The 24,226-nt window shown below is 37.5% G+C and overlaps 4 protein-coding genes across 5 annotated transcripts; 2 read left to right on the forward strand and 2 right to left on the reverse strand.

Annotated features, from left to right (window-relative positions):
* Positions 1 to 306: 306 nt before the first annotated feature.
* On the reverse strand, positions 307 to 2,187 carry LOC132188555 (acidic endochitinase-like). Its single transcript, XM_059603047.1, has 2 exons — positions 1,796 to 2,187; positions 307 to 976 (listed from the first exon to the last, which is right to left on the reverse strand). Exons 1-2 carry the CDS (start codon positions 2,149 to 2,151, stop codon positions 448 to 450), a joined length of 885 nt encoding a protein of 294 aa, XP_059459030.1. The 5' UTR covers positions 2,152 to 2,187; the 3' UTR covers positions 307 to 447.
* A 1,778-nt stretch (positions 2,188 to 3,965) lies between these two features.
* Positions 3,966 to 9,511, forward strand: LOC132186327 (BAG family molecular chaperone regulator 6). Its single transcript, XM_059600238.1, has 3 exons — positions 3,966 to 4,179; positions 5,416 to 7,463; positions 7,706 to 9,511. The coding sequence occupies exons 2-3, from the start codon at positions 5,532 to 5,534 to the stop codon at positions 9,398 to 9,400; spliced, it is 3,627 nt and encodes a 1,208-aa protein (XP_059456221.1). The 5' UTR covers positions 3,966 to 4,179; positions 5,416 to 5,531; the 3' UTR covers positions 9,401 to 9,511.
* Positions 9,512 to 13,259: 3,748 nt separating this feature from the next.
* On the forward strand, positions 13,260 to 14,331 carry LOC132188694 (uncharacterized). Its single transcript, XM_059603222.1, has one exon. It carries the CDS (start codon positions 13,399 to 13,401, stop codon positions 14,236 to 14,238), a length of 840 nt encoding a protein of 279 aa, XP_059459205.1. The 5' UTR covers positions 13,260 to 13,398; the 3' UTR covers positions 14,239 to 14,331.
* Positions 14,332 to 17,864: 3,533 nt separating this feature from the next.
* On the reverse strand, positions 17,865 to 21,001 carry LOC132188570 (F-box/kelch-repeat protein At3g61590). 2 transcript variants are annotated; one of them, XM_059603067.1, is made up of 2 exons: positions 20,590 to 21,001; positions 17,865 to 19,297 (listed from the first exon to the last, which is right to left on the reverse strand). In XM_059603067.1, exon 2 carries the CDS (start codon positions 19,269 to 19,271, stop codon positions 18,054 to 18,056), a length of 1,218 nt encoding a protein of 405 aa, XP_059459050.1. In that variant the 5' UTR covers positions 19,272 to 19,297; positions 20,590 to 21,001; the 3' UTR covers positions 17,865 to 18,053. The 2 variants fall into 2 exon arrangements, with proteins under 2 accessions (XP_059459050.1, XP_059459051.1); XM_059603068.1 differs by lacking the exon at positions 20,590 to 21,001 and adding an exon at positions 20,257 to 20,470.
* Between the last annotated feature and the right edge of the window lie 3,225 nt (positions 21,002 to 24,226).

A 24,226-nucleotide genomic window follows, 5' to 3' on the forward strand; every position in this document is an offset into this window, starting at 1 on the left:
GGTCGTAACAAAAAAATTACATTTTTCTCTTCTTCCTCTTCCCTTCTGAGTTTTGGGTAAACATTTCTGCGATAACAACTTTGAGCGTAGTTAATTTTGTGCAATACGAAATAGTACATGCATGTTGCCATTTTGCCATTCTCAATACTATGCTTCTAATTTTTTGGGAAAATTTATATTTTCCATATTGGCTAACTGAGAAGCATTCATATTCATTAATTTCTTTTGCTCCTATTTGTTTTCTTCCCAAGCACTAACTCACAATGTGGTAAAATATATATATATATAAATCGAACAAATTATAGATAAAAACCGGCTAACCGGCTAATCTTTCTGCTCCATGTTTTATTACGTAGATATGCTTTGTTTTATTATTACATCTCATATATAAAGTGAAACATGTAAAATGAAACTGTTTAGTAATTAGGAGCTAGCTAGCAAAGTAGTTTAAACATTAGACTTAATAGCTGAGCTATAGCCATTGTCAAAACTCCTCGACCAAAGCATAACACCCCCGTATTTCGAAGAACTCTTAATAGAAGGTAACACATCATTGATAAGCACGTCGGACGGGATGTAGCCACTCCCAGCTGCCGCTGGGGCTGCAGGTAGCCCCAAAAATATTTGACCAGCTTGAATTGTGCTCCATTGATTGTTCCAATAGCTCTTAAGGTTGTCGGCATTGCCAGAATATTCACACGGGGCATTGTTGTAAAATTGGATCCAAACGTAGTCAAATAGGCCTGTGTTTATTGCAGCTCCTAGCCAAGCGTCTGGGAAAGGACATTGTGGAGCCGCCGTTAAGTAGACCTTCTTCTGTTGGCTAAACTCTGATAGGGCCTTTGCGAGCTCGTCCCAGTGCTGGCTCGTGCCTCCCTCAATGTCAAAGTCAATGCCATCTAGGACTGCATCACCTAATGGACGAGAGTCTGATTGGCCCCCAAGAAAATTGTTCCACAAGTAGTTTGCAACACTCCTGCACATTATCAATGAACACTGTTAATCCCCTAGCCTTCACTCACGAGCCACGTACGACCCACAAATCTAACGTAAAATTAGTAGTTTGAGGTTAAGAAGTCTTATTTGTATAATCAAAATAGGTCAGGTTATGATTGACTTGTATATATAGTCTTATACACATGTTTCGACATAATTTGAATCCGACACAAGACATAACGGATGACAATTTTTCAAATAATCCGTGAATCAGATACGAACCAAACATGAAATTAGTAGATTATGGTTGAGGAGTCTGAACCGTTTAATTAAATTGGCCGGATTATGGTTGATTTAATAGTCTTATACTCATTTGTCGACAACGATCCAAATTACTTAACACACGAACACGAAAAGCATGTATATATATATATATATATATATAAAGTAATGCTAGAACACATTATTATCTTATAACTATTTTGCATACGATCCATAAACACTATCCCTTAGCTTTCACTCAGTGACAAACCATTAAAATATGTGTACTATATATACTTTAAAAATGAAAAGAAAGACAGATAAACCGAAACTTTTTGGAATTTCATATTTGAAATAGAGAAATAATAAAATTCATTCTTTGGACCATCTTTCAACCATCCCCATGTAGTGAATAGATGAATTTATCATTAAATTTTTGTAAAATCCACATGAGTACATAAATCTAATGATTGACCTATTGAATTTTCAGAAAGAGTTGATTGTGTAATAAGCCTCTTTGAAATATAATGTCATTTTAAAAATAAGATCGAAGTAGAACGTCAACAAAATTACAATGACATTAAGCATTAATACTTGCCTGGCGTCGTCAGCCGAGGAAAGGCTATAGCTACCAGCACCGCCTCCAATAGAAAGAATGACTTTGATACCCTGGTTTTGGCAAGCTTTGATGTCGTTGCTTAAACCGGTGCACCCATTACTGGTTGGATCACAATGGCCGGCAAGGTTGATCAAGGGGGTTTGACCATTGCCAAACGTGGATAGGAAAGCTATGTTCACAATGCCATAATTGCCTGTGGCGCAAGCATCAGCCAAGCTGCCCTCATTTCCATCCTGGCCCCAGTACACCGTGATTACGCCCGCTTGGGAGCCATTGATCAGGACAACGAGTAAAAGGTAGAACAAGGCTAATGGGTTTTGTAGTTGCCGAGCCATTACTGCGCTTTGCTTAATTAGTTGCTGCTTGGCCTGAGAATCAATGGTGAAGGAGGATCTATTTATAGGCATATGTGGGAAAGACCAAAATACTACTTAATTAAGCCCCAGTCAATACGTTTTGTGGCAGAAGATTCCCGCAAAATGGCCGAACTTTCGCGTTGATTTTTCTTGCTGTATACGTTGAAGACTTGAAGTTCATGTAGGGAAAGTTAATGTGAACTATATTCAATAGTCAAAAAACCACATTAAAGTAGTTGAAAAAGAAGCAAACTTAAGAGTTAAGACCCTATGGGCTCAACTGTCTAGATTTTCTATTCCTCCGCGCTCCAAGTACCTAGAATTTGGAAGGTGGCTGCCGTGTGGAAAAAAGTCTTTATTGCCGGATGCAATACGTCAAGACAAACCCAAACTGATTGTGCATTTAGTGATCACCTTATCACCGTAACATTTAAGGAAACGTATAAAATAAGCAAAGTGCGCAAAATGACTATTCTATTGAGAAAGATATTAGCTATAAGAAGAATAAAAGAAATTGAAATGAAATAATTATTTATGTCGTTATTATTTCTATTAATTTGTTTGGTACAATGCAATACGATGTGAATGGAATCATATTTTAATAAAATATTTTAAAACATCATTATAATACAATTCAAATTTACATTTTTTTAAGGCAATTTTGTTTTTGTTTTTGTTTTTTAATTAAAAAAAATGGTAAAGTCCATTTTACCCTCTCAAATTACCACCCCAATGACAATCTATACCCCAAACTTTCAATTGCAACAATTTATTCTCCAAACTACCAAAACAATGACAATTTACCCCCAATTTTAACAAAATGACAAAATTACCCTTACTAAAATAAATACTAAAATACTAATTTTTTTTTTTTGTCAAAATTTTAAGGGTATTTTTATCTTATTGAAAATTCTATAGGGGTAATTTCGTCAGTTTGCTAGCATTTAGGAGTACATTGTCATTGTTTTGGTAGTTTATGAGGTAAATTGTCGCAATTGATAGTTCGAGGGGTAGATTGTCATTGAAGTAGCAGTTTGAGAGGGTTAAGTGGACTTTACCTTAAAAAAAAAACACTAAGCAAATGATGGAATAGTAATTTCATTAGAGGGTTCTATTCCGCATACCAAGCATGCCCTAAGAAATATTTCTTATCTCTTTGCTGAATATACCAAATGATTGTTAGCTACTTAAACCACGAAGTTCAACCGTATTATAAAATAATTGAAAGATAAAAATGTAATCTATAACATTACTCTTATATATGATTGCTTCTAATGAAATTGATGCATTCCAAAGATTCATCATCTCCTTAGCAAAGGGAGCAGACAGGTTGGGGGAGATGAGAGGAGAGCATTTCAGAGAGCCACACCTTAGAAGAGAGGATATCTTCAGCCGCTCATGCAGGTGAATCTTCCACAAAAATTTCCAAAGATTGGGCCGAAGAGGACCGTGGACTACAGCCACTGATTCGAGAGAAACCGGCAGGCTAACTTGATGGTCAAGGCCCACGATGGGTCGTAGACCCAAATTAATCTATGTGGGATGGGCCTAAATTAGATTCCCCTGCAATCAAGCTTTTCTACAACCCTTGCACTCCCATGCAATAGCCCACATATAGACTGCCACGCAATGGACTACTCCTAACTTTGGTGACTTTCCGAACCTTTTTGTGACATTATTAAAGTACACACACGTGGCAAGAAAGGTCCAGAGACTCTAGACAGTTCGCCGGATGGAGACGCGCGAAAGATCTGGAAGAGGAAAGATCTTTCTCTTTCTCCTTCTGTGCCGTAATTAGTATAAAAGGCTATTGTCCAGGTCACTCTAATCTCGGAGAAAACAAAGTACTGATCGCGAGTAAGAGAGACAGAGAGCTACAAGAATCTGAATCGCAGTTTGCTGGGTTGGTGGACGGATTTCGCGCCGATAACCGAGTCATTCGGATTGTGGGGAACCGTTGTGGTGGTGCTCCTGCGTTTTCTCTTCTTTCCGTCGAGGAAAGAGAACGTAAGTCATTGATTTCTCTTCTCTTATGAAGTATGTTCTGTTTGGTTGCTGATGAGAGAGTAGGAAGGGTAGCGAAATTCAGGCAGTGGATGTTAGAATGCTCTGTTTGTTTGTTGGGAAAATGTATGAAATTTAAATTTTCTACCTTATATTGGCCGTTTTGAAGTAGTGCTCTGTTTGTTGGGTATGGGAATGTGGGAAAGTAAGATGAAATGGAAATGGATTTGGAAATTGACACGACACCGAGTAGTTCTGAGTCTTTTCTTTTGTATATTATTTCGAACGTCAATTGGTTTCTGCCAACTCTCTGGTTCAATTCTATGTGGTAAAGCAAGATAAGAGTTTAGAACTTGGGAGCTTACATGTTTTTCTCTGATGTTTCTATTTGGTCGTGTTTATTCAGTTGTTACAACTCTGTCCTTCAACTTTTATCATTGTTTTAACTGTATGTTTTCATCCCTATTCATGCTGAAAGAGTGGCGCCGTGAAACAGTAATGAAAATTGGACGACCAAAAGTGTAAATTCAAAATATTTGTGTGACATGCAATTTACTAATGGCATAATCTTTCAGCTCTTATCAGTTTTATAGTATGGTTAAATTCCCTCTTCTACGTGCATTTTTAGGACTATTTCTTTGAAAACTTTTTGAGTTTTTGCTTTTTGGTCTATGTGGATGGTGTATATATGGTACCTTTGTAATTTTCTTTGAATATGTTCACCAGATTTTTGACAAGTAATTGTTATATAGTCATTGAATCTTATTAAACCAGTTGATAGCATATGGAGATTTTTTTCTTCTTGTGCTTTGAATTAAGTAGTTTTGGTTTTGGATTGCTCATGTAGCTGTATGTACTGCTGGAGATTATTTCTTGCATAAAAAGTAGCTTTCTTCATGAAATTCTTCCTCCTTTCGTTCTAATTGTTAGTAACAATGGACAATATGGTCATTCTTCCGTCCATGTGATTTTTCTTCGGTGCTAAATCTTTTAAGTAGTTTTGGTTTTGGATTGCTCATGTAGCTGTATGTACTGCTGGAGATTATTTCTTGCATAAAAAGTAGCTTTCTTCATGAAATTCTTCCTCCTTTCGTTCTAATTGTTAGTAACAATGGACAATATGGTCATTCTTCCGTCCATGTGATTTTTCTTCGGTGCTAAATCTTTTGGTTTCCGTTGATTTTCCCTTTCAATCACTTCTGTGATTCTGGACTAAGTTGTCCTCTCTTTGCCCATCAGATCTTGTGTTCGCTTTTTGTTATAAACCGCCAGAACCCTTGGTAGTTTACTGAGCAAGGGATTACAACTTTTTCCCAGCGCTTCAAAGTGATTCTACCTTTAAGAATCTGGGGAAAATGATACCTGTTTACAGATGCATGGACTCGTACCCCCACCAGAAAACCCAAATGCCTTTCACTTACTATCATCCAGGCTTCGAAGTGGTTCCACCTCATATGAGGATTGATCCCACCAAGCCTTATCTTGCATATGAATCTTGGCCTTGTGGTCGCAACTATAATTACCCAATGCCGTGGAATTCCTGCTGTAATCATAACAGCTTCCCTGGTTATTATAATTTTAGACCTCCTTATCCACATATTCCACCATTGTCACCAATGCATTGTTGTGGGGGTGATCCTGCATATCATGAAGCGTACCACCCTGTTCATGATGTACCTCCTCCGCACTACTCGATGGATCTGCCTAGATACGAGTATGACAAGAATATGCCCAGAAACTATCATTGCTGTGGTTGTCCTAATCACACTCACAACCAGAAGGAAGATAAAGGTGTGAAGATCCAGGAGAAGGAGCCAGATGTCGAAAGGAAAGGGAGTAATTCTGTGGTTCCTGTTCAGATGAAAAAATATCCATATCCAATTGTGTGGATTCCGCAAGAGTACATGAATAACGAGGAGGATGGAGAGCCATGCGAATCAAAGGCTGTAGAGGCCGACAAGGTTCTGTGTGCAGTGAAGCCTCCTGAGAGTTTGAAATCTAATGAATGTGAGCCAAGAGTCTGGAATGGATTGGTCCCTTTCGACATGAACAAAAATGATTCTTTGATGCAGGGTGGAGATGGGAAGAGAACTCAGAATCAGCAAAATGAGGACAAGATGAGGCAATTCCCATTTCCCATTATCTGGATGCCAAACCATGATAAGCAGGAGGAAGCTGGAAAGGAGGACACGAAGGAGATGGATCCTAAGCCAGAATCTGCCAAAGAGCCACCTTATATTTATAACTCCATCGCGGTAAATCCTCCTCAAAGTGATGATTTCACAAATTCACCTAAAGCAAATGAAAAGAAATTTGAGAACCAGGGTGGTTCACCGACTATGGAGGAAAAAATTGCCAATCAGAAAAGCATTCCAGTGGAGGAAAAAACTACTAATCAGAAAAATATTCCAGTGAAGAAAATGGAATCGCATAAGGAGGAAAGTTCTGAGGAAACTCATAGCAGAGGAAGATCTGTTAATACAACGGACAAGGCTTCTGGTACCAGCAGTAAAAGGCAATACTCATCCCCACCAAAGACGCCCAAGTTATCTCCTGTTTGTTTGAGAGTTGATCCTTTGCCAAGGAAGAAAAATGGATATGGCAATTTGCAATCTCTTAGTCCTCCTCATCTCAAAGGACATTCAAATGACGCTTTCAGGGCCACCACGTCATCAGCCTTGAATGAGAACCCTCATCAAGATTCAAGATCTCAGAATAGTATTTTAAACAGCGGCAAGGAGATGGAGACATACAGAAAGGAGAAGGTTATTGAGATGATGGAAGGGAAAACCAGTAAAGACAATGATGGAGAGCAGGGAGGCCAGTCTCAAACTCAGATTCCTGTTAACTTGCCAAAGGGTTCTCAAGAGGAGGTATCAGTGAAGCCAACTGTAGAGGAAACTGGAAAACATGGTGAAGAATGTAAGATTCAAGAGGATAAAGGAGTGAGTAGGGCAGGAGATATCACAACTGAGGAACCAAATGAAGCAAAGAAAGTGAACGATTCTGCTAAGTTAGCTGGCGATGAAGGTAAACTTGAGAAAAAGACCCTGCCTGATGAAGAAGCTGCCATGCGTATTCAGTCTGCCTACCATGGTTATGAGGTGAGGAAACGGGAGCCATTGAAGAAACTGAAGCAAATAGCTGAAGTTCGTCATCAGATGCTTGATGTTCGAAATCGTATTCAAATTCTAGAGTCGTCTTCTGATCTCCAAATAGACAACAAGCAAATTGCAGTAATTGGAGAAACCATAATGCGGCTTCTGCTAAAACTGGATACAATTCAGGTTTGTATTTTTAAATCCTTACTTCTTCTTTTTTTCTTGTACCTTGTTACATCATAAATGAAATTAAGAACAACGATCATGTTTTTGTTTCTGTTTTTGCTAGGCTATTTGTCTTGTTTATTAGTGTCCTGTTCCTGAAATACTTGTTGCCCAAAAAAAAAAAAGAAGAGCAGGGAAAATGGCCATTGTTTCTGAATATTGAATTTTATGTTGTACTTACTTGTTTCTTACCATGTGATCAGGGCTTGCACCCAACCGTTAGAGATATTAGAAAATCCTTGGCGAAGGAGCTTGTAACCCTACATGAGAAGCTGGATTCTCTGATGATTAAGTTGTCTGAAGAAGCTATCGAGGAGGCATCGACCTCGGAGCATATGGAACAGCATCCTGTTGAGACCCACAGTGGTTCTTGCATGCAAGAGGAGGGAACAGATGCAGCAGCAGAACCTGGGGAAAGCACTTTTGATAAAAACTGCAATAGTAATCAAGAATTGATGGAGTCACATGAAAGTTTGCTTCTTGACACGACCACTTTGTCCTGCTCCCAAATGGAGAAAAATTTGGGGTCTCCATTTGCCAACAAGGAGGGGAATGAGAAATCTGAAGTTGAAAATAGAAGTCTACCGGTGGCAAGTGGTGTCCTACCCAAAGAGGCTGGGCTACAGAAAAATATGGAGCAAATTGATGAGGTGGTTAATGTTGAGCTTGATATTAGTCAAGTGGAGCCGAAAAATATAGAAAAGGAGAATACCCTATATTCTGAGCTTGAACATTCCACTGAACTTCCTTTGTTTGGAGAAGACCAGTTTAAATCTGAGGGACGGATTATGAGAACATCATCTGATGTTGATTGTCCCTTTCATGGTATTCCTGTACAGGAGATGGAAGAGCTGCTGCACGGTGTAACTGATGCGAAGCCTCCTGTTTTTGAGTCTGAGAAGGATGAACAAGTCAGATTGGTGACTAATGAAGTCCAAGAGAGTGGAGTGGAATCCAATGTGTCTAGTGATGTCGCTTTGTCTGCCAAAGTTGATGATCTGATGACAACTAATGAAGGACCAGAGGCTGATCAGTTAGAAGAATTACCAGAGAGAGTAATTGAAGAAGGCCCTGCAGTTTCCGATTTTAAGAAGCATGAACAAGTTGAAGTTGATGGAGGGAGGAAATGCGATGTGGCACTTAATGTGACTTCACCAAATGATGAAACTCAAGTTGTAACTCAATTTGAGCAGCAGGCACTCGAAGTCCCTCAGGAGGAGCAGATTATTGTTGAATCTCCAGATTCAACTCTTGAAGTAGCAGTGGAGCCACCGTCAGAGTGCTTGGTTGTCTCTGAGTCGGCAGAACCCCAGCCTATCATCTCAGTAGTTGAGACAGAAGGCCGCGGTGAAGTGCCTGGAGATTTATTTGGAGGAGTAAATGATGTTAACTATACTTGCTCCCCTGTACTGGCAGATACAGGGGTTACTACAGAGACAGAAGTGCCAAATTTTGAAAATAGAGATGATCATGACGAGCAGCCTGTGGCAATCAGAGAGGAGAATAAAGCGGCACCAGAGGCAGGAGAAGAAAGCCAGGATGAAGTTGAGATTGACCAGACTAATGGATCTGAAACTGTCAAGGAGGATGAGGCTCCACTGCATGTGGAGAAGGTTGAAGTGGAAAAGGTATGTGTTGATGAACACGACTTAGGTTTGGGAAGTGATAAAAGGCTTGTTGAAGAGAATGAGAAATTGAAGGAGATAATGGAGAGGTTGATGGAAGCAGGAAAAGAGCAGCTGACTGTTATATCCAACCTGAATGCAAGAGTGAAAGACTTGGAGAAAAAGTTGTCTAGGAGGAAAAAACTGAGGGCAAGACAGTACGGACCATCTAGATCTTGTGTCAAACCTGTAAATAAACCCCTGAAGGAGAGGGGTGTTGGTGTTGCAATGTAAACCAATTGTGCATGGTTGAGTTATATTGTATCCTAAACCTGTCATGTTTTTATATTTGTTAGTGGTGTATCATATTTTCCCATCATAATTTGTTGGTTTTATGATATTTAACTCTGCTCTTGCACTATACTTGCCAAAGAGATAATCTTGTTTATTATATTTTACTAAATTAGACAATTTGAAACGCCTTCTGCTTATGGCAAATTTGCATTTAGAACTAATAACACTTACCTTTATACACCGGAAAAAAGTTACCTTTGTTATGGCTTTTATCTAGCTGATCCCATTGTGTACAGTAAGAGTAAACATAACAGCAGATGATTTCAGAAAGTCTTGGATAGGATTTATGGGAAAATAAAAATAAAAATAGAGATTAGAAAATAGAAACTGGATCACAGGATAGACTAGTAAGAAGCGTAAGTTCTTATCAAACTAAAATCGTTTGCAAGGGTTGGGCCTCTACAAATAGAGCTTATTTATAGGGGCAAAACAAGCCCAATATAGAAACCAAACAAAATCAAGAGGAATCAGGAAGCAAATCATGGGATTATTCGAGAATATATCCCATCATTCCTCTGCCCTGAATTAAAACAATCTTATCCTCAAGATTGATTATTGAAACATTTTCCATAGATGATTTAGCCTTCTCCATTGTGGGTCTTCTTACAATTACTGTATTTCGCCTTGAGAGTCATTTCCATCCTGTTCCAATAAATTTCAACATAAATTTTATACTCAATTTAGTCGTTCACTGTAGGGCACATACATTGGTACTGTAGGACCCTCCTATCTGCACGTTTTACCTCAAATGGTGTACAAGATTCCACATGGAGTGAGAGAAACCCAACCCCCTACATACCCTTTTTTTAAAAAAAAAATAATAAAAAATAAAACTTCTTCGAGTCCAACTAGAACCAGGACACAAGGATGTATTTTTTTTCCCTATGCACCAATCAAAGTATTTATTGCAAAACCTTCTATCGATATTGAAACTCGATCGAAACCGGTGGAGTACTTCTATTAAACTTATTAAATCTGCTGCCTTTTCCTTAATTTCCTAAGGATTTTCCATGGCAATTTCCAATTCCATGAGCGGAAAATTCAGACTTTTGGAAGTCAGGATTAAATCTGCTCGTCTGAAGACTAAGAGCAATGTAAAGACCTATGCGAATGCATATATCCGCCCAGAAACGAAGCTCCAAACAAAGGTTAATTCCACCGGAGGGTCAACACCCGTATGGGATGACAAGTTTGTTTTTTCAATCTCCGACAACTCTTGTGTGTGCAGGTTCGAGGTTTTCCGGGCACGTAGGTTGCTTCGAGACTCGCTGATAGGGACAGCCGAGTGCGACCTAAAGTCACTATTTAAGCGCGCCGAGATTGAAGGGAAAAGAGATGAAGAAGCGTGCGAATACGATACTGATCACAACAGCTCCTCGGACGATGATGAGGATCCGAGGTATGATAACATGTATGACACCAACAAGGATACTACTACTGATGATGATGATGACGACGACGACGATGATGATGATGGGGCATCGACTTGGGTTAATGTGTACAAGGGCTGCAAAATTAAGGGAATGTTGGAGGTGGAGTTGGGTGTTAAGGAATACATCTCATGCGTTGGGGATTCTACGTGGCCGAATATGGCAATGGAATATGATGAATTCATGGGATATCAAAGTGGGAGTAGGAGCGCCAATAAGCGCAAGAAACATCGGTACTCCTTCTTGTGCTTAAGCGCCGGTGATAGCAGCCCATAATCTTGTTTCTTGCATGTACGTACGTACAATAAACTTCTTTTTTGTCTTTCTTTTAATTTGTGAACGATGCCTACGCTCATGGTAATACTAATTAAGCAAATTAACGCCATTGATTGTTTTGTTGTCTTCCGACCTCCTCTATTTCCTGTTTCACTAAATAGTTTTTAGGGTTGAAGGCTTTAAGTAGCTAGCTAGTGTCATGATCATATGCTAATTCAGTTCTATTAATGGGCATTAAACTCATAGTTCAGTTTTTAATTGCTTACAATTTGAGTATAAAATTATTTTTTGTTATAATAAGGCCATATCTAGAGGTGGAGTTTGGTGTGCATCGATTTTCTACTTATCATTAGGTGACACTAAGTTAGTACGAGTAATTTTATAAGTTTTTCTTGTATTATTTTTGTGTTCTTCCAAAAATAAAGTGACTTTTAAAATTACAATTTAATCAAAATTTAATAACGCTCAATCATGAATGTTGATAATGGCTCAAATTGTCAACAAGTGCGAAGATAATTGCTGAAAAATATCAATATTCAAGTTTGTGGGTTTAAGTCATATTTATTTATAAGAGGATAAGGTTAGTTTTAAAAGGAGTCCAAGAACAACTTAGAATTGGATTTTTAGAGAAAATGTGTGTGGATAAATATGGGGCTGCAATGCTTATCTTCATCATAGAAAAAACTTTGTATCCATGATGGTTTCGTTTTCCAGCAGTAATTGGATTATAATTGTTTCTCCTCTTTTTTCGTGATTAAGCCTCTATAAAAGGACATGCAGTCCTTGGGGATCTGAAAAATCCAAATTGGTGAGAACACTTTGTGGCATTTATAAAGTGTAGAGAGTTTTTCTTTACCGGGTATTTGAGAGGGACAGTTGAGTGGGATGTATAAAGGATTAAGGGTTTAAGTTTGAAATATTAAACTTGAGCGGTTCAGGCTTGTACTATTGTACTCAATATTTCTCAATAGTAAAGAAGGAAACTGGATCACGCCTTGTGAACGTAGGCAAACTTGTCTTTCGCACAAAGAGCTGATGAGAAATTGGTTGCCAATTAATTATCAATTTTCCTAACAATGAACTACATCATCCTTGAAAGAATACATGCAAGAGTAACACGAGAAAGAGACTTCTAACATTACTCAAGTAACTCTCCTGCACTCGCTCTCTATTTCACTCTTATACTCTTTAATTGAATTTTAAAATGACTATTAAATTTAAGATAGATAAGTATTAAAATTTTGATTTAACATGGATTTTAAAACTCAGTCACGTCATCCAAAAGTGTAAGAGTCAAAATATGTTAACTGAAAATCAACGAATGAGCTATATACGTACGCCCCTTCTCGTCTCCCTCCTTTGCCTTTCTATAAGCTAATGCACTTTTGTAGCTCCCATTGTGATTTCCACGTCTCTTTGTTGTTGCTACAGGCGTCTCACCAAGTTGTCCATTCTTATGACTGCTTCAAATACTGCTATATATATATGTGAGCCAACGAGTTATTGGACCGAGTCAATTTTTTAATGTACTGTATTGTACTGGGTGATCGTTGGAGCTTCCATTCCCTCCTTCTGTATCTATTTTTATTTGTTTAATGTTATAAGGGAAACTACATTTACTCCATCTAAATTTGTAATGTCCTCTCTTCAAGCTTTAAAAAAATTACAATCGACTCTCTAAACTATTAACCTATTTCACTTGGTGTCCTGGTCGATAGAATCTCGGTCGATTTGAATTTCTTGATAACTTCAATAGCAAATGTGTAAAATGTTCATTATAACTTCGGTCTGATATGTGAAATTATCGTGAGTCTCTGGACTCTGGATGATGATTTTTTTTTATAATCTAACATGGTTATTATTATTATTTTGAGTTACGTGCTAAACCGCAAGGGCTAATAGTTTAAGGGATCAATTACAATTTTTTAAATAATAAGAAAATTAGTTACCATCAATTCCAATTTCTAAAGTGTACAAGCCATATATATGTTAAGGGGAAAGATGTTAATTCACAGTCCACGCGCCACTGCGTGACTCACTCACCTTCTTGAAATCTCTTGAGCGTACACTCTTTTGTAAACTCTTATCTTTCTCCCTCTCCGCGTCATGTTACACAGCGACTTCGTTTCTTGAATCCGATCAAGAACCGTTTTTGGTTCTTCTTTCTTGATCGGATCGGGACTATCTCTAGTCTTTCTTTATCGATTCACAGCTGTGGATTCTGCCGGAACAATGAGGAGAGCAGATAGGGTTTCGGGGCGAGAGAGAGAGCCCATGCTTGCCTTGGAGATCAACTTGATCTCAGCGCAGAATCTCAAACCCCCCTCCGCCAATCTACGCCGAATGCAAACCTACGCACTCGTCTGGGTAGACCCTAGCCACAAGGTCAGGACCCGAACCGACCGGATCGGCGGCGAGAACCCGACCTGGAACGACAGGTTCTTCTTCAAAGTCAGCCCGGAGTTCCTCTCCAGTGAGACCTCAGCCGTCTCCATCGAGATCTACGCCGTCGGTTGCCTCCGCCACCATCGGATCGGTACCGTCCGATTCCTTACCGGCAACTTCCCGCCCGCCGTCCGATCCGGCTCGAGGATCCCAGCCTTCACCGCCGTCCAGATCCGCCGCCCCTCCGGAAGATTCCAAGGTGTCTTGAACATCGCAGCAGCGGCGTTCGTCGGCTCCGATTTCCCAGCATTGGACGGAAGGTCCGCCATCGGATACCGCGAGCAAGTGGGAGAGTCCGAGCGGCGCCGGCGCCGGAGAGAGTCGTGGGCTTACGGCGATGGACTTTCCGTCGCGTCTTGCGAGAATTCTTGTGCAGAGTCGGGGGATATTTCGGACGGTGGTGAGTCTTCGACGTCGTCCTCGTCGTCGGCATCAACTGTGCTGAAAGACTGGAATGGGGTTAGAGAATTGGCGGGAACGAAGGGTTTGCGTGCATCGGACGGTGCTGGATTGCTGTGCGGCTTGTTGATGCATAGGAAATTTGATTTTAGCCCGTCGGATGAAACAGGGTGTCTTGGGTGGGTCCCAGGACATGGAAAGGTAAACGACGGTCCTGATTCGTTTTGATTCTCATTTGCTGATGAACGGTGGAGATCATCTTGAGAATCTGTGAGTATGGTACGTGTGTTCAACCATCTTAAATGTACATGGTTGAATACTAATTCTTTTCTTTGTTAAAAGATAGTTCAGATTTTCAGTGAAAATAATTTGAAAGCCTTTGCGTCCACTTTGACATTGTTTTTACATAATTGATTGATATTATATGACACAAATGTTTAGGGAAACTATAATTCAAAATCTGTGTATTTATTAAGGTCTTCCATAATTATTGGGGGCCCAAATCAGGCAATAGGCTAGGATGGGCATTTCAATCCATTGAATCCAAGAATGAGTTATGTTAATGCACTGTCTAAACGGGGCAAATATAGTTTTGAATATTTTGCTTAATGGGCCAGGCCTCTACAAATGCTAAGCAAAAATTTCATCGCTTCATACCTCCCTTGAGTTGAGGCTAAGGATTTACTTAAATGAAATTCATTAACCTAATCTTCCTGATCTATTGGACCGGATTCAAACAGCTTGTTATTTTACTAAGCTAGGATAAGAGTTTTGAATATTTGAATTGAAAGCCCAACAAAATTGGTTCATCCATTGTCCGAATTCCCCCTCCTTCCCTCTTGTGCAGACACATCCCGTTGAATCCCTTTTTTCCTTTTTCTAATCAAATTGGGAAATGGTTACAAAATGATCAAACACTAAAAAGAGAGTGAGTCTCAACAACAAACCCAAAACAATAACAATGCAAGAATACAATTAAAAAGTAGGAAATTGATCAAATAAGTGATCTGATCATCTTTGAAAGACCACATAAAAGGGTTATTAATGCAAAATGGTCACAGATAAGAGCAAATCTATTTAAACTCATGCTATCGAACTACAACAACCCTCGGAAGGAAGTCGAAGCAAGAAGGACACCGTCAAACAGGAACAGATGAAGAGGGAGTATTATCTCCGGTACTACGAGCCTCCACTTTAAGAATAAACCACAATGGAACAAGAAGACTAAAACCCACAAAACCTAAGGAACAAAACAGTAAATACAGCGATAAACAAAAATACAAATACAACAAAACAAGTTTACAAAAGAAAAAACAAAAAAGCAAAAAAAAAGTCCCAACAAGCAGTAGCAACATCAATGGAAGGGCCGATGCAAGACATTGGAGACACTCTGGCCAGTGCATGATACTCATTACTCACATGTGGGTGCGTGAGCGATAGAAGGATAATCGGGGGACTGCAGTAGAAAGATATTCATGGCTTTGAGAATTAATGTAGTTTTGAAGGGATAAATGTACTTTTTCAAAAATAATATATAAAAAAGAAAAACAAATAATCAAACAAAGAGTGCATTTGAAAAGCCAATAACTAAAATAAATAAAGTAAGTTTTAAATAACTATTTATAGACAGAAATAGAATAAGGCACTAGGATGGATGCTCATGGTGACAAAAGAGCATCAACCCTTAAAAAAAAAAAATAGTTTTAAATAACTATTTAACCATCTTAGATAATTTTTTTCTTTTTAAAAAAAAAAAAGAAAAAAAAGAAAAAAGAAAAAAAGAGAGAGAATAATACAAGATGGTCAACTTTGATGGGCTGTTGAAATCACTATAGATTTACAAAATGGTACTTAAGTAACTCCAAAACTCCATATACAACTGGCAAGTATTATTAGCCTATGATCTTCTTCTTTACTTTTTATTTGTTTATTTTATTTTTAAAATTCTTTTTGTTCATAAGAGGTCACTTTCTTGGAGATACGATTCTAGACTTCCAACTTTTTAATTAATGTTTGAGAAGATAAAACTTGCAAAATAAATAAACACAGAAGAATTATTGAGTATTGAATAGCCGCTGTCAATTTAAGACAATCATCCGTTTGTCTAGAAAACCAGTAGCAGCAGCTTGGGTCACTTTCTGAGCTGTAAACCTCCTGCTAGACTAACTTTACCAGTGCCTTGGAAGCTACCAATAGGGGTTTGAGGTCGGCCATTCGTTTGAGCCTTTCTAGTTACAGAAAATGGCAATTCAACTTTAAGATGCCAAGTAAAAATGGAATATTGTTAACCAAGGGAAATCCATCTTACACTTCTCCCTCCACCAACTCCCAAAAGCTCTCCTTTCTTGAAAGGGTATTAATAATATTTAAAATGGGTGAACAAATTGCATATCTTGCCCTAGTTATGCTAGGGATAAAATTACAAATTCAACATAAAATTAATAGATTATGATTAAAGAATATGACTCGTTTAATTAAATAAGTCAGATTAAAAGTAACTTATATAATCTTATATTAATAACTCAATCTTACAAGTTGCCACTCCTAATTCCGTGTGAATGGAACAAATATGGCTTATTTAATTAAATAAATCGGATTAAAACTAACTTATATAATCTTATATTAATAATTCAATCTTACGAGTTGCCATTCCTAGTTCTGGAACAAAAACTACTTTACAATATATATATATATATATATATATATATATATATATATATATATATGCCATTTTAAAAGACATATATACCTATGAGTATCTAGCTTTGTTGTTTGTTACAGTACTTTAAAAAAAAAAAAAAATTAGCACCAGCAAGTGGATTCTTAGAACAATGGCATATGCCACTTGGTGATCTCTCACTGTCTAGACAGCTAACAAGTACAAACTATGTTAGGGGTTTTGCCGGCACATATTATTCCTAACTTGGCAACCAGTCTAGCATTGTGAGGTTGCTTATGCTTTGTTGTGTGCCTTTTTTGGTCGGTTTGGGTTGTTTTGGGTGATGCTGAGACGGGTTTCGGATATACTCGCCTGTTGGTGGTCTTCGAGGAGGAGGGAGAGTGCAGCGGTTTTTATGGATTTGAGGATTTTGAGGAGACATTGGAAGATGGATCTGAAGGTGCCTACTTGCTTCTTTTGGTGTTTATGGAGGGAAAGAAATAATAGGTGCTTTGAGGAGACATTAGAAGACATCTTAGCTTCTTGCTTTCATACTTTGTATCTTTGATCCATTGCGCATGTCTTTCCGGTGTCGTTTAGTTATGATGATTTTCTTGCTCGATTTTTCCCTTCTAATTAGGTGATCCTGTTGTATACTCCTAGTGTACTCCGGAACGCCTTTACGCTTTTTAATAAAACTTTTTATTACTTATCAAAAAAAAAAAAGTCTTGAAAAATAGTTATGAAGTCACTTGGCATGGGAGACCATCTCAAAATTTGTAACTTGGGATTGCAGGAAATCCCGTGTCTGGGAAAGAGGGAATAAAAAAAGGTCCCAATCTCAAGATTTTGACCTGGGGATGGAAGAATTACCAAATCTGAAAAAGAAGAAGAGAACCCCCATCCCCAAATTTTCCCTTGGGGATGGAAGGAGATCCCCAGCCCTAGGACTATCAGATATGGGATATGTAAAAGACAAACATTTGGACTTAGACATGCAACTGAATGAGGGGATAAAGCCATTGTTTAACAATCAAACGTGAAGTTCAGTTCTGTACATTTGTTAAAGCATTAAACAGAAAGGGAACCCTGAAGGAAAAAGTGGTAGCAATGGTTCTTAAACTTACTTATAGGAAGTCACGTACACAGAACCATACCAGTAAGGAGTCTAAAACTCGTATTAACCCATGCGGTGTTTCTGAATGCAAAGAATGATATTCCCCATAATCATGAATAAGCAGTTTTATCTGCATTTACATTGTGTATAACTTTTCCGAATACAAATTTCATAATAACTGAATATAAAGGCAAATGAAAACAAAAGAAAACCATGGGAATCTAAGACATTCATGAATAACACCACATAAACCTAGAGTGAAACAAATTAGGGAGCAATTTCAAGCCTGGGTTCAAAGCAAAAACCAGTAAAGAGCTGAAGTGGGAACCTCTTTGTCACAGGGCACTTTTGTGACCATTTCCATTGCTTCTGGTTCATATCATAGATAAGAAGTGCTGGAGCTCCATAGCTCTGGATGTATATGAGATCATCAGTACCACTGCTAGCAAAAACATCATCAAATTCCCCAAATCCTTGGAAAAACTTATGAGGCATACGTGCAATCTCTTGCCACTCCCTCCCATTTAGAACCCAGATGCCAATCCCCTTAATAATGTCAGCCCTATCTTGTTTCCCAATTCCTCCAACCATCACCAGCTTCCCCTTTAGGCTCATTAGACGGCCGCATGTAAGAGGGCAAGGTACTGGAATAAAACTCCTTTTCAACAAACCATGGGAAGAACGGCTGGAAAGATTATATGCAATTAGGCCATGACGATTTTCCGGTCCACCACTCCCAGTTGAATAAATCAGAAAGTATAAAACCCCATCACAGATCACACTTTCATCACCACCTCTCCACCCTGCTAAAACCTCTGTCAAAGAGGTTGTCCACATAATTGTTTCGGAATCATAAATATGAATTGAGATGTCCCACTGGAAAAAATTTCCAGGGACTTCCTTAGATTTCACTACTGTTATATTATAACCATGTGATATCCTGTTCACTGAGATAGCAAGCGCACTGTAATCAGGAAATTTCAAACCTGGGGGCTCCTCAAGCTTCTTCCAGCATTTGGTAATAGGGTTGCAGACATATAGCTCGCTTCTACTGTCAGTGTCCATGAAGCCAACCAATCCACACGACGAAGCAATGGACCAATCGGGTGCCCTGATTTGGGGGAGTTCAATACCATACCACTTCCGAAGGATGGGATCATAAGCATAACCAGTTGGTTCTTCAGAGCTTGTAAACATAAAATACCATGGTTTTTGTGACAAGACATTCGAAAAGTTCCAAAAAAACTTATTCGAACTAACAATCTCATGCCACCTTTTACACACACAACCTGCTCTGAAAATGCTTGCAATGGGAAGACAGGCTAGGATCCGTTCCAACAGATCATCAGGCAGCATCAACTCCAGAGAAACTCCAGTAGCTTCTTGATTGCCATCATCATTCAGCTCTGAGAATGAATCAAACTCTCCAATCTCTCTTTTCATGTCATCAAAACTATGGTTGATCCATGATGATTCTCCCTCCATGACCAAGAGGGGTTAAAGCCAATAACCTGAGCATAAGAACATTAAAATAAAATTATGTTACACAGGAAAAGAGATCAGAAACTTTGGATGCTCAACAAGAAACAAATCACAAGATTACTATCACCTTTACATTAGATCGCAAAAAATATAGAACCCTAGGCCTGGAGCTTTGGGCCAACATAAACAAGAGCATCCAACAATATATCAAAAGTAAAGTAATTGAAAAGGCATGGGAACTAAAAAATAAAACACAGATTCAATATGCTAACAAAAAGACAATCCAGCAAATAATTCATATCAGATTTAGAAATCCACAACTGAGTTTCCTACTTTCCTGTTGCAAAAAAAAAAAGGAAAGACGGTATGAATTCATCGATGAGTTTGTTAATAAAAAGAGGAATCAACCTTCGGACTAAATTGTCAAAAAAGAAACAATTATACCACCCAACAAAAATATCAAAACTTTAAAACTGAAAGCACTAGGATTTGAAACCAAATTCTATCCACCTTCCCTGTTTTGGGGTTACAGGGTCTCCAATGACAAGGGATTTGTAACTACGCTATTGGAGCTATGGATTCCCCTTGTATATGAGATAAAAACCCCACGTCTCTAATATCGTGAAATGAGAGAGAATTCAACATTACAGAACCTATTTTTCAGATATACTGAGGTAATATCCATGACCAAAAGGAATTAATGTCATATTCAGATAAATAATCGATCACATATGAAATTACATACATACAAATAAAAGATTAACTAAATAAATAATAACAAACTGAAACAACATGCAGCCACAAATGAAATCATATACATACTCAAGAAGGAGAAAATATCATTATAAAGGAAATTAAGCAAGACATATGTCTGCTAACTAAAAACTACATTTAACTCCTCTAGGAACAACAACAGAAAATGCAAATCGCTTAAGGAAAAGCATGAAAATGCAAAGCAACAAATTGATATAAAATGGAAACTTCTCACCATAATGGGTCTCCAGTCCAAGAACAAGTTGTGGTTTTTTCTGACAGTACTCTTAACATCAAACCCTAAGAGAGATTTTCGATTTAATTTTTTTTTAAAAAAAATACTTTCAAGTAGACAAAGATTGGACCACGGAGAGCTGTCAATCAAACATCAAAACCCCACATAACTGAAAAGCGACAACATCAATAACTAAGCCAATAACACAGCTAAAAGACAGAGAGATCAGCAAAAACACAGAAAACAATTTCAAAAGGCAAGAACAGAAAAAAAAAAATAATAATAATAATAATAATAAAAAAATTTCCAGAATAAAACCCATCATGAACACACCTCGTTTGAGAACCTCTCTTCTGTCACTGACCAAAAGGGTCTCCCTAGATTTGGCCAAAGCCTCCAGATTTAACGCCCGTGAATGCTAAATCAAGGAAAAGAAAATTTCTTCATATTTCACACGGAGTATCCCACTACCTTCCACAAAGCATTAAAGCACATATAGGAAAGGAAATGGACTATATAGGAAAATCCCCTTCAAATGACATAGAAATGAGAAATGGGTTGCTTAGATTTGGCCGATAAACCCGCCTAGGCAACCCCAATAGAGAGAGAGAGAGAGAGAGAGAGAGTGAGTGTGTATGTGTGCGAGTGTCGTTCCCTTGGCTTTTTTTTTTTGATATAACAAAAACGACGGGCAGAGAGTGAAGTGAGGAGGGCGGTTTTCCAACAGAAGTTGTGTGGCTTTTACTTTAGAGAGAGAGAAAGAGAGACGCGTGTAAACGAGCGTTTGGTTGCGTACAAGGGATGTGCGAGAGAGAGAGAGGGGTTGAGGGGTTATTTAAGCAATTTGATGGGATTTTAATGAAAGCAGAAAAAACAAAAAACCCTTGGGAATTTTTGCCACCAACCAAAAATAAAAAGATATACATTCCCAAAAATATTATTATGCCGCCCCTCTTTGCCCACCACTCCCCCCTTTTTTATTTCTCTATTTCTATTTTATTTTTTATTTCTTCATTTTTTTCTCCTCTTTTTGTTTTGGACATATTCATTTTTCATTTCCCTTTCTCAAATCAAGGGATATACTTTACCCATCGTTGCCCTTGCCCACATGGGTATCCTCCTTTTCTTCTCCCAATTTGCTTTTGAATAGTGAAAGAAACCAACCCCCCCCTGGACCTCGGTTTCCTTTCGGCTAGTCAGAGATGCACTGTGCCTTTGGGCCTCCTTTACCTAACTGAAACGTGACTCAGTTTTAATGCATTAATTATTTGAAATTGCATTTTGGAATTTAAAAAATGCTTTTAATACATCAACAGCAAAGTTTGTGTTCTTCTGTAAAAGTTTTCACTCATTAAAAATAAATAAATAAAAAAATAGAAAATCCCAAATGGGGCTCTTAGTCTCAACACCATTGGTAAAAATAGCCTTATGTTTTTACCTTTCCAAATAGGCTTAGATTGTCCGATGCATTAAAAGATTTAGTAATATAACAATTATAAATAGCAAGCAATGATTGATTAAAGAGTTCATTCTCTACCGTCACCTTTCTTTACACGCAAGATCTTCCAAAACTTGCTCAAACGCGTGTAGCATAGTTAGTGGCTTACGTTGGTTGCCGCATGAGATCTTGTATAATCTAGTTAATAGAATCTTCAAAATAAAATAAAATAAAAACCAAAAGCATAGTTGCTTAGCATTGATTCGTATTAATTAACATAGATAATAACCTTATAATGCATGAATTTGCACATAATTATGCAAAATCTTTAATTAACAAAACAATCTAATGTGCTTATTCTTATAGCATTCACATCTTGCTCAACATACTTTATCTCTATTTTAGTTAAAAAATTATTTTTAAATTTTATTTTATTAAGTAATTAAATTTACCTTTACATACTAGTTTAAGCTTTTAGGATAGCTGTAATTTAACATGATATCAGAGTCAAAGGTCCTGGGATTGAACATTGACTCAATTAATTCATCCCTCATTTAATTAAATATTCCACGTGTTGGGCCTCACTTATTAAAAGAGAGTTTGAACCCACACGTGAAAGGAAATGTTAAGTGATTAAATTTACCTCTTCCTACTAGCTTAACCTTTTTAGAATAACTAATAATTTAATATATTTTAACTACCCAAATTTTCAAAACACCTATATCTCACTCTTTATTTTGACCATGTACATTCACTATTATATTTAACTTCTTTTTTTTTTTAAGAACTTCTTTATTGAGAGGAGAAAATGTTAGATTTTTTTTTTTTTTTGAACAATGTTCAACAAATTTGGTGATGTAGCATCTCACCAAAATTTTCTTCAAATTGTTGAATTGTATGCAGCTCCGACTAGCCAAATAAGAACGCGTTTAGCATTATGATTTCATAGACAAAAAGTGCAATTTTAAACCAAATCACAAAAAATGAATTGTTTGGAATTGTGTTTTTAAAAAATAATGATTTGAAAAACGTAGAAAATTTATATTTTCAAATTGCAGATAATGATGTACTTTTTTAAAAATGTATAATTTTAAATGCTAAATTGCGATTTTCAAAGTCAAAATGTGATTTTACCAAATGCTTAACTGTGTTTTTAAAAATCACAATTTTAAATCGCAAACCGACCCTGAAAATACTCTTACAAGCTAGAAGACAAACATCTAATTACTAGTTATAGAAGATAAACATGAACTTTGAAGAGGTTTGCTTCTGTTCTTTCGTCTCGTCAATCTCTTTCTCTACCTAAAGGAAGGCACTGAGGGATAAAGCAAGTAAAGGAATAGAAGAAGCACTATGTAAGATACGCGATCTCCAATTTCATTAATTCCAAAAAAAAATCAAGCAGTGCAAACACGATGGAATGTTGTTATTTTCTCCAACGCTATCAATATTTTCACAATAAAAACAAAATTGGGATTACTGTAAATAATTTGTATTTTTATCGCTAATGCGCATGTACGTGGAGTGGAGCCTCATCAGCACATTGATCATCCATCTCTCTACCCCCATATATATATATAAAAGAAGAAATTAAAGGAAAATTCAGCAGGCGGCTCATTAGGCAACCCAAAGAACATGTCACAGGCCATGTGGGCATTGACCTTCAAACAATTCAATCAGATACTGCTTGTACGATATACAGAGATGTGAAAAAAACAAGAAAAAAGAAAAGTTGGTATATAGTGGCAACACCACCATAAACCCCTCTTTCCAGCCAACCCACCTTCTGGTCATTAAGTCATGCCTCACTTCAAATAGTTTATTCACCTTTCTTTCCCATACAATTTCCTAATGTGCATGGTTTTGTCTTGATAGCTTTAGAATCCGTTGAGGAAAAGCAACCAGATACATTTCAAAACATCGAGACATGGGATGAAAGAGAAATTGTAACCAGAATCTGAAAGTGATGTTTCAAACAGAACTCAACAATAATAATATATGTTAATCCAAGTTATTATTATTATTTAGTAATGATATTAATAATAAATACTGAGTTGCCCCTTTCCTTCATCCTAATCAGGTTTAACACCAGCGAAAAATAATTTAGAGAACTCCGACATTAAAAAAAATAAAAATAAATAAATAAATAGAGAGGCTTTTTATTTATAAGCTATATTGGCTATGGATTTCAATATAGAAGACGAATTTAATTAAATTATAAAAATATAGCATGTGGGCAACATTTAATTTCCTCTCTATAGAGTAATTTGGTGAAGAGTTGACCCTACTTAGAACAAAGGCTTGGCTTTCAATACCTAATGCATGATAGAAAAAGGTACAATTTATAGGGAGTTAGTGGAGCTGGTGATGAAGGAAAAGGGACAACACATGGTTCAATATCTAAAAGAGAATTATTGCGGCTTTATTGGTCATGCAAATGGGCTGAGAACAATGAGTGAAGCTCCTAGGAACATGTCAAACCAAAAGTACCTCAAAATGCTCATAGTCTTGTGAGGAATTGTGGATGGGAGG

This window comes from Corylus avellana, chromosome ca7 (genome assembly GCF_901000735.1).
Source record: "Corylus avellana chromosome ca7, CavTom2PMs-1.0".
NCBI lineage: Eukaryota > Viridiplantae > Streptophyta > Magnoliopsida > Fagales > Betulaceae > Corylus > Corylus avellana.